This window comes from Anopheles arabiensis, chromosome 3 (genome assembly GCF_016920715.1).
Source record: "Anopheles arabiensis isolate DONGOLA chromosome 3, AaraD3, whole genome shotgun sequence".
NCBI classification, from domain to species: domain Eukaryota; kingdom Metazoa; phylum Arthropoda; class Insecta; order Diptera; family Culicidae; genus Anopheles; species Anopheles arabiensis.
This window is the reverse complement of record NC_053518.1, coordinates 10,744,431-10,755,533: the sequence shown is the minus strand read 5'-3', so window position 1 is coordinate 10,755,533 and position 11,103 is coordinate 10,744,431. Positions and strand designations below refer to the sequence as shown.

General features: G+C 44.7%; 1 protein-coding gene across 1 annotated transcript; it reads right to left on the bottom strand.

The window, feature by feature from the left end:
- LOC120905067 (collagen alpha-1(I) chain-like) lies at positions 1–3,770 on the bottom strand. The gene has a single exon (XM_040315736.1). It carries the CDS (start codon positions 3,483–3,485, stop codon positions 1,521–1,523), a length of 1,965 nt encoding a protein of 654 aa, XP_040171670.1. The 5' UTR covers positions 3,486–3,770; the 3' UTR covers positions 1–1,520.
- Positions 3,771–11,103: the final 7,333 nt, after the last annotated feature.

The window sequence follows — 11,103 nt, the reverse complement described above, 5'->3', positions numbered from 1 at the left end:
TTCCAATTGAAATTGTTTTATTTATTTTTTGTTCAGTAAAATTTGGTGCCTAAAACCAATAGCTATTACCCCCAATCGAATTCCGATTCACTTTCGTATGGTTGCTTTAAAAGCTTTTTCATTCATAATGTGATGCCAAAAAATACTCTGTAAAGTAATTTACCAATAACTTTTCTTTTTTTTACAAAAATCGTATAAGACACATTAGAAGCAGTGCCCTGGGGTACCTGGCTTGGCTTATCTCCACGATAGCGCAGTGTTGAGAAACGTGCTTTGAAAGGTCGAAGAAGAGTTTACGCTGCAATACAGTTGAAGAAACATTATCACCAAGAAATTCCACTCCCTAATATCACACCCGGGTTCCATGTAAAGACATAAGCGACATATTGATTGTCTTCGTAGATAAGTGATCGTTCTCGATCGCTTTGTTTTGACAGTAAACCAGTACTGTGTGTAGAAACAAACATGATAAACCTTTCGATCTATATTGACCATGGAGATATTTAGTTATATAAAACATATTAGGATGCTTGTGGCTCGAGCGTGCGGTATTGCTGAAGGCTGTACTGTACAGCGCACTACGAACATGTTGATTTGTGTTGCTTCCATGCGGAAGAGTCCATTGTTTATGTTGCAATAGAAACACATTCCGGGTATATAATCGCTTCAAGATACAATATCGTTCAACTTCAACACCAGAGTTTATATCACTGAGTAGCGTAGAGGGCAACGGGGTAGGATTTTAGAGAGAACAGTTCAGTTTCAGGAGAGAGTATAGTGGATAATAAGTTGGGTTTAACAGACCCTAAAGATATTGACATGTAAATGCGTGTAAAAAGAGTTGAGATTACAGTCCCTTATCGATCGCCCTAGAGGGATCGCAGATATTCGTGGATGGATTTTCAATTACAACTGTCATATAAAGATCAAGAGATTCCTGTAGCTGGTAACAACAAAATATGAGTATTTTAAACATACTATTTTCCTTCTGTAAGATTCTAATGTTTAGATTGCCTTTTGCAGTCTATCAGTTCGCATGTATAAAAGGTTTCATTGGGAGAAAAATAACTTCCATAAGAGAATTAATGTTCTGTTGATTGATGTTGCAATCAAAATTCAACTCTAACCCGTCTGCATCACGAGATCTTACGATTATTGCGAATCTGTGTGTGATCGTTTCGTTCGGAAACCTGTTTGCAAATGAATGTCTAATAAGGCTGCCGGTGTTAAACCTTTGATACGCTAAACCTGTTCTGCTCTCACTCTATCTCTGTCTCTTGTGTGGGGATGCCCCATCTCACAACTGTTGGGCTGCGATTGCTGTAATACTCTGTTCTACTGTATGCTTCGACAGAAACTGCACTTGGATTGCAAGGCCTACTAGTATTGCTCCAGAAAACAAAAAATGCTCAATATTCACTCACTCACTGCTTTAACAACAAAAATGTTAACCATCGTTGTCCTTGCTTCCCTGGGTTCCAGGACTAGAAAGAAAGGCGCAATTCGGGAAGGGCAAAGACCTAGAAGCGTACCAACTGACGGAAAGCTTCCGACACGATCAGCGCACCAAGCGCTGTCATGAGTGAAACGGTCTTTATGCTGGCTCCGCTCGCCGTCCGCAGCGATGCAACGGCCGGTGTGACGGGTTCCGATTGGGTCGTCTGAGCAGCGGCAGCTGGTGTGACAGCAGCCTGTCCTTCAGCCGGCGGTGCCAGTGACAGTGGCGGGTGGTTCGGGTCGGGAATGAACTGACCATTGGCTTCGTACCGCCCCGGCGTGAACATCTGCGTTAGCGGGTCGAACTGACCCGACTGGAAGATGGTCGTGTCGGGGATGTAGCGTCCCGGGGTGAAGATGCCCGTCGCTGGATCGTACTCTCCCGGTGGAACGTACTGTCCGGTGGCAGGGTAGTACTGGCCGGGCGGTGGGATGTACTGTTTCGCGTTCGGGTTCACCGTGGTCGTTTCGGTGGGTGCAGCAGCAGCATCATCAACCTGTGGTGCTTGTGCCAGTGGGACCATCGTTTCCGTTCCGTTTGCCGGCGTCTGCTGTTCTCCTTCCGTCGTGGTGGTGGCGTTTTGGTTCATCGTTTCTGCGGCCTCAGAAACTGCTGCTGCCGGTGGTGCTGCAGATGAAGTCGAGTTGTCGGCAGTAGATTCTGGGAACGGAGCCAGCGGGACGGACGCTTGACCATCGGGACCAGGAGCAGCAGGAGCCCCCGCTGGAGGTGGGACAGCAGGTACAGCGGCGGCGGCAGCAGCAGCCGCAGCCGAATCCGTTGCCGGAGCGACTGGAGCTGGTGCAGCAGCGGCTGCTGGAGCGGCTCCCTCTGCCGGAGTGGCAGCGGCAGCAGGTGCAGCTGCCGGTGCAGCAGGAACGTTGTTAATGATCGTTACACCGCCCGAACCTCCCTGGCTGTACCGTGTGCGATCCTCCGGACGGAGGGCATTGTACAGGGCGGAACCAGCCGCTCCCGCCAACAGACCCGTTCCAACGCTGGCCGCAATACCACCGACACCGATGCCCGAGCTTTGTGGCTTGTACGCGCCAACCGGAATGGCCGCAATCGGGAACGAAGGGGCAGGGGCATAGTTCACTGGCGGAGCAACGCCACCGCCCTGGAAGTTGCCGTGCGGGGCAGCGAATCCACCCGCCGGAGGATGATAACCACCACCGCCGCCAAAACCGCCCATCGGTGCTCCAAAGCCACCCGCTGGTTGTCCGAAACCACCCGCTCCCGGTTGTCCGAAACCACCCGCTCCCGGTTGTCCGAAACCACCCGCTCCTGGTTGTCCAAATCCACCCGCTCCAGGCTGACCGAATCCGCCCGCTCCAGGCTGACCGAATCCTGGTTGCCCATACCCGGGCTGTCCGAACGATCCCGGCTGTCCGAATCCTGGCTGACCCGGCCGGAAGCCCTGATTACCCGGGGTGTACGCTGGCGGTGGCACGTTGAAGCCCGAGTGCATGTTCGGATTGTTGGCGGCCGAGTACGGTGGCGGTGGTCCCTGCGAGTACGGCGGTGGCGGAGCGCCCGCATGCGTCTGGTGCGTGTTGTGTGTGGCCTGCACCGGATATGGCGGCGGTTTCGCTGCACTGGACTGTACCGGAGCGCTGGCCTGCACCGGATAGGGAGGCTTATTCACCGCCGCAGCTCCCGTCGCTGGCTTGGCCTGACTGTTTACGTTCCATCCGATGTTGCGCTGGTTCGACGTGTCGGCCGGAGCGGACGGTTTCGGAGCAGGCTTGGACTGGTAGTTGCTGTAGCTCAGACTGCCCGGATTGCTGTAGCTGGAGGAAGAGGAAGAAGATGAGCTTGGCTTCGACACACGGCCCGACGACGAGGACGAGGAGGACGACGGTTTCGAGCGGCTTTTAAACTTGGCCGACTCGACCATCGGCAACAGTGTGGACACGGCCAACAGCGCACAGATGGTCAGCGCTTGCAGCTGCTGCCTATTTTCGTAACACCCGACGCTACGCATTTTTTCGCTCGTTTGCTCGACCGGAGTCACTTTCTCCCGATCCGACCGCGAGCGCGTCTGTTTTACACCTCTCCTAAAGAGGTTTGACCTTCACGGGACTGTTTCTGCGCTTTAATCCGTATTGATCACTTGTTGCACTTGCTACACTACTAATGCTCTTTTTGGCACACGAGTTCGATATATGGGAGGAAAAATTAGGACGAATGTCTCGTCAATCACAAAGTCGTTTTTCACCGCACACAGCCACTGGGGAAAATCCACTCCACTTCGTTCGATCGCAGAAACTAAAATGAAGAGAAAGAATAAATAATAATAACGTGTGAAGGTAATCGTGCTCATGGGCATATAGTGATGTGCGTGCAAGGCTTCATTAGTGAGGTTGATGGTGTGCGTGAGATATGAACGAACCAGCGATGCGTGGTAGTGATGTGCGCAGTGACCCGGACCTATCGGGTTGGAACTGTTTTTGCCGAACGAGATTTTGCTGCATGCTTCTGTATGAGAGCTGATGTTAATGGCAGCAGGTGAATGTTATTCAGATTTTTTCCTAAAGTTGAGGCCGGACAGAATGTAAATATCAGCGTAAGGAAAAAAATGATAGAAGAACTATAACGCAGGTTAATGGCAACTACTAAAAAACTGAGGTAGGTCCATAATTTTGTGAACGAATTTGGTCGACCGAAAATAGAAGCGTTACGAATTGTTGTGAGGTGTTACATAACGTTACAATTTTATTATCAACTTTTTGGTTAGGATGCTTTTTCGAAGTGTGACCTCGGCCAATAATGTTGGAATTATCAATTTCCTGTATATATATAAATAGAACTCAAATATAATTAAGTCAGTCTTGATCTGAGCTCCAAACGGAACAGACGTGTCTCTCCTTTAATTTCAATAGGTTATGGGCCCAGGCTCGCTTGGTGCTGTGTAGGACAATACGTTCACGATATTTTATTGTTGTGGCTCTAATTCAAAGAACGAGCGAAGACAACGGAAAAGTCTGGTGTGATGTGCTGTGAGCACGATCCCCACAAAAAGGAGTGACGTTGTGACAAAGGAGTGTGATGGAACAGAAAGGCGAAACAGGCCAGGAAACAAAAAGTGTTGCGAAAAGTGATCGTGTGGTGTACACAAATTATTCAGAAAAAATGGATTATTCCAAATTGTTTTTGCTTCCATTGTTCGATGGGACGAATTATTCTTCCTGGAAGTTCAGAATGTTATCTGTACTTGAAGAATACGATTTGATGGAATGTATTTCTTCTGAGCCATCAACAAGTGAAAGTTCTACAGAAAAATCCAAAAAGGACAAACAATGTAAGTCGTTGTTGATTTCGCGTATTAACGACACACATTTGGAGTATGTACAAGAGTGCAAAACCAGCAAGCAAATATGGGACACATTGCAAAAGGTGTTCGAGCGAAAAAGTTTGTCAAGTAAAATGCATGTGAAAAGAAAAATGCTGCTACTAAAACAAGGAGATTCTAGCTTAACGGAGCATTTTCTAGCATTTGACAAACTAGTGCGAGAATTTAAGGCAACGGGTGGAACCATGGAAAATGAAGACATAATTTGTCATTTGTTATTGACTATTGGGTCTGAATATGCTACAGTGGTTACTGTTCTGGAAACTATGCCTCAAGAGCAGTTAACATTGGACATGGTAAAGGCACGTTTACTAGATGAAGAAACAAAGAAAAGTGTGGAAACAAGAAACGACACACAATGCTATCCAGCTGCGTTTTCTAGTGAATACAGTGCAAACCGTGGCAGGCACCAACAAAAGAAACTATTGAAATGTTTTGGTTGCAAAAAGATTGGTCACAAAATCGGGGACTGCCCAGAAAAACAGAAACAAAAGGAAAGCAATTCGAACCAACACAATGCGTATTTTGGTGATGATGGTGTTTGTTTCATTGGTAGCAATGAAATTCTCAGTACGTCACAGCAGGTAAATTGGATTGTTGATTCCGGTTCGTCGGAACACTTAACTAACGATAGAAACTTGCTGGACAAACTAATGCTAATGGATAATCCTATGACAATTGCAGTGGCCAAGGAAGGTGAAACAATAGTTGCGGAACAATATGGAAGTATAAAACTGTTTTCTTCGGTTGGTGACAAATTGGTACCTGTTACTCTCAAAAACGTACTCTACATACCGAATGCGCGTGTGAATTTACTCTCAGTACGCAAAATGGAAGAAGCTGGACTAACTGTGCAGTTTTCGGATGGAAAGGTTTTAGTGAAATACGGGTCGCAAACAATCGCATGTGGAAGCCGACGGGGAAAACTCTACGAATTGACGTTATTGAAAATTAAGGATGTAGCTGATTCATGTCTCTATTCGTGTGGGAAGGTTCCGAAGTTTTTAGAAATTTGGCATCGTCGTTTTGGCCATATAAGTGCAAAAGGATTAGATCAGATTTTGCGAAACGAAATGGTGATTGGAATGCAGCCAATTCGGCAGCGAGGTGATGAAGACTTTATCTGTGAAGCTTGTGTTGCAGGAAAACTCACTCGAAAGCAATTTGTGACAAGTGAAGATCGAAGATCGAGCAGATTATTGGAACTTATTCATTCCGATATTTGTGGCCCTATCACTCCTGTCGGTTTTTATGGTGAAAAATACTTTATAACATTCATAGATGATTGGAGCAAGTTCACAATGGTGTTTTTACTTAAGACAAAGAGTGAAGCTTTTGAAAAATTTCGTGACTTTGAAGCCATAGTTTCTGCTAAATTTGGATCAAAAATATCTCGTTTGCGGTGTGATAACGGTACAGAATACACCAATATTCAATTTTTGAATTTTTGCAAAGAAAAGGGGATACAAATCGAGTTTACAGTTCCTTATACGCCGGAACAAAACGGTGTTAGTGAGCGGAAAAACAGAACTCTCGTAGAAATGGCTCGTGCAATGATGAAGGATTCTAATGTGAACAAAAAGGCTTTGGGGGCCAGCAATCCAAACAGCCGCTTACTTAACCAATCGATGTCCTGCGAAGGCTTTAGCTTCCAATTTGACACCATATGAAATTTGGAACAAGGAAAAACCAAACGTTGACAAACTTAGAGTTTTTGGTGTAAATGTTTACGTGCATGTTCCAAAGGAACAACGACAAAAACTCGACTTCAAATCATGGGAAGGTGTGTTCATTGGTTATGCTACAAATGGGTATCGGATTTGGGATCCGAAAAGAAATCGATGTGTTATTGCGCGAGATGTGATTTTCGTCGAAGAAAAGAATAGTATGAACATGCGTGATAGTGATTTTTCCATAAATGAAGAAATTTATATTCCTGGTGGTTCAGTGCCAAATAATATTGGCTCAAGTGAACAGGTAGAAAATGATAGTGAAAGTGTGCATGGCATTGAAAACGATGAATCGTTTGACAGTTGCTTGGATCAAACAATTCGTGAAATTAATGACTTGGACCAAGCAACAAATTCTCGTCCAGTTAGAGAACGTGTGGCGCCATCGTGGCATGAAGATTATGATCTAAGTGGTTTTGCGTTAAATGCCTCACATTTTGTGGATAATCTACCATGTAGCATTGCGGAAATGAAGAAACGAGAAGATTGGCCAAAGTGGAAAATAGCAGTGGACGAAGAAATGGATGCTTTGAGGCGAAACCATACTTGGGATTTGGTGGAACTCCCAGAAGGACGGGTTCCAATATCGTGTAAATGGATCTTTAAAATAAAACAAACAGACGATGGTTCTGAAGATCACTATAAGGCAAGATTGGTGGCGAGGGGTTTTAGCCAACGACAAGGTTTTGATTATTTTGAAACATATTCACCCACTGCTAGACTTGACACTTTGCGAACGATCTTAGCAGTGGCAAATCAGAAGGGTATGTTAATCCAACAAATGGATGTAAAGAGTGCTTTCTTAAACGGAACAATTAGTGAAGAGATTTACATGACACAACCCGAAGGGTTTGAAACAGGGAATAATCTTGTATGTCGTCTGAACAAGTCTTTATATGGACTTAAACAGGCGTCAAGAGCATGGAATTTGCGATTCCATATGTTTGTGGAAAAACTAGGATTTAAAAGAAGTATAAGTGACAAGTGTTTGTATGTGCGTGAATCTGGAGAAAACCAGCTATTTTTATTAATCTATGTGGACGATGTGCTTTTGATTGGACAAAAAATGCCGTTAATTACGATAGTGAAACAATGCTTATCAAAGGAATTTGAAATGAAGGATATTGGTGAAGTGAAGTGTTTTCTCGGTTTGACAATCAAAAGAAAACCAGAACAACGTGTTCTTCATATAAGCCAACAATCATTTTTCGAAAAATTACTGCAACGATTTAACATGAAGGATTGTAAACCAGTGTCAACTCCGATTGAGAATCGTTTGCAACTGCAAAAGGGTGAAGAATGCAATCGTGTGAATAAGCCATATCGAGAACTAATTGGATGCTTAATGTATGCAACTTTGACAACTAGGCCGGACTTGTGTGCAGCAGTGAATTATTTCAGCCAATTTCAAAGTTGCCCCACAGACCAGCATTGGTACCATCTAAAACGAGTATTGCGCTACGTGCGTGGTACCTTGGACTTTGGTTTACACTTCGAAGGTAATGACAATCTACCAGCTATCGAAGCATATTCGGACGCTGATTGGGGAAACAATGCGATCGATCGACGTTCGCTGACTGGCTATGTTTTCAAAGTTTATGGTAGTACGGTGAGTTGGTCAACAAAGAAACAAACAACAATTTCATTATCTTCAACAGAAGCAGAACTTATAGCATTGTGCATGGCGGCATGCCATGGCATTTGGCTAGTACGACTGCTGGAGGATCTTGACATCAAACTGGATTATCCTGTAGTGTACCATGAAGACAACCAATCGGCGATTCGAGTCATGGGAGAGGAAAAGGAAACCAGCCGGCTAAAGCACATAGACATCAAGTTTCGCTTTGTGCAAGATCTCATCCAACGGGGAATCATCAAACTGAAGTATATACCGACAACTGAACAAGTGGCGGATATTATGACGAAGGGTTTACCTGTAAAGCCGTTTGTTCTACATCGCATGGGTTTGGGATTAAGTGTTTTCAGAAATTGAGGGAGAGTGTTGGAATTATCAATTTCCTGTATATATATAAATAGAACTCAAATATAATTAAGTCAGTCTTGATCTGAGCTCCAAACGGAACAGACGTGTCTCTCCTTTAATTTCAATAAATAAAGCTATAACATTTTATTGAATTGGTATTTTTTTAAGAAAAAGATTTTCCATTTTCCAATTGTATGCTTTTTAGTTGAACTCAATTATATATCGAACGTTTTATTAAAACGTATTTTATCTAAAAATAAAACGTTTAAATAAAACAAAAAAGCATTTCGTTGTACTTTTTAAAAGATTTGCAAAAAATTGGCCCATCGAGCAACCAAAGAATGATAAAAACTCCATAAAATAGAACAATATTATTTCTACTAAATAACTAAAAGGCCATTTTGTCACAAATTTTTAAACAAGAATCTAAAATATAACAAAATTTGAAAAAATACCATTTTTCTCTTTATACGACAAGGTGAATAATTTTCCTAGTAATTAAGTAGGATCAGTAGGTGCCAAAAATCTTAAACGACTCCAACCCGCACCGGCATCATCAGTCAGTTCGGGTCGGTATCGCTTGCGCTTTCTTGCACCTATCGGAATCACTGAACCTACCTACCTACCTATTGCGGAACCTACTTTGGCATTTGGAGTCACTTATGCTTTGATGCTTATAGATTTGATTCTGACTCCGATCTAGCGAACCTATGCATCAGTATCGATTCCAATAGACTCTCCGCACTCGAATCCAAGTACCGTTACAGGAATCGTCTGACCCACCGCTACCACTCTTCATTGCACTGGTTCAAGGACGGTGTGGTAGGGGTACGTGATCCGTTTACGTGGAGGGGATTTCTTCACTCGAACGATCGATAACCGCCCGTACACGGAAGATGTGTTTACGCTGAAGGTAACTGCTTCGTGCTTACATTTCCATATTCGTAATGGGCTCTTCAGGTAAGGCCGTCTAGCAAATATGTACCGGTAGTGTGTTAGGGCGACCACACTTGTAGGCGAAAGCTTACACACAAAGCCCGCCCGCATTTGGAGGTGTCACAAAAGCGCGTAACGATGACGTCAGAGTTACACGTCGTTGTTTTGCTGGCGCGCTCGTGATGATTCATAGCCTAGGTGGATGATTCAAAGGTGTAGTACGAACGATGCAATACTACCCTTCCCTTGGTTCATCCGTTCATTTGATCGAGCAGCTGTGACGTAAATTGACGGCATCAAAACAGCGCGATCAAGCTGAACAGAATGCGCACGTTAGGAACCTGATGCGTACGGACAACAAATCTTTTCTTGTACCAGGAAAGATCCTCCAAATGGGAGTTCGGTTGGAGTTCGCTAACGAGCTGGACTTTGAGTGTTGGGGGTTGCAAAACAGCATCTATCGCGCTTACACGATCACGTGCCCCTGCCATGTTTTGCACTCATTGTATCACAGGCGACAGTTCACAATTGGAAAATTGCTTTCACTTCGTCACCGCGTTGCAAATCCCCGTTCGAGTGGGGCTCGACTCGCCAATCTCGAAATAGAACTTCTATTTCACAACATTCTGAAAGCTTCGAATATTCATGACGTCACAGAGGAAACCGGCATTCGTGAGCTTTCCGTGGCGCTACACTAAGAACAAAGAAAGCGGGCCAGTTGAGTGAACCGGTGGACTTGTTGTTGAGGAGTTGGATTTGACGCCTGTAATTTACCCCAATTTCAACATTGACCCCCAAGGATTAGCTCTATCGCGAATCGGAAACGACGATTGCGTGCACGCCAGCCAGCCACCTCATAGAGGGTGGTCTCCGTCCATCACAGGAATAACTGGGCATAGCTATACCTAATGTCCACTAGCACCGACACCCGAAGAAAGTGTTCGATCCGTCCACGAGCTCGTTCGAGTAATCGGTTTGTTGCGTGTCAGCGTGCGGTTGGATCGAAGCAGGCGTTTCAAGCGCCTAGAACAGTTTCAAGCGCCACGTGTTGTTTAGTAGCGCGAGAAGGTTTTGCGCGAGAAAAAGAGAGTGCGCGCCAACAAAGGGCGCTTGTTTTTCGCGAAACAACTTTACGATTGTTAACATTTATGTTTCTCAACCACAAGGTGAGCGGCGATAAATCAAAGGAGGAAATTATTTTCAAATTGCAATTTCGATCGTATCGGGAAGATTTGCTGATCATTAAAGAGCGGGGTTGAATTGGAACATTGCGAGTCCGCCGACCGTGACTTGCGTTGAGTGATTGAGTGTTTCATTTTTTGTTTGCAAATTGAATTTTTACGTGATATTACACTTATATGGCCACAGTGGACAGTGGTATACACAAAAAGCACGACGCAAATCACGTTGGCACACTACCGGCTTACGCTTTGTTAAATAAGTGCACTGATGACTCGAACGGCCCGGGTAACTGTTTGATCATCTGACGCGCTGTATTCCTACCCCATTACCATAGCCATGTGAATCAACAGTTCCACTAGAATGGAGAAAAACCCCCCCCGCTCCAAAAGTCGGTCGGTGTTTGCGATTGTGCAATAAA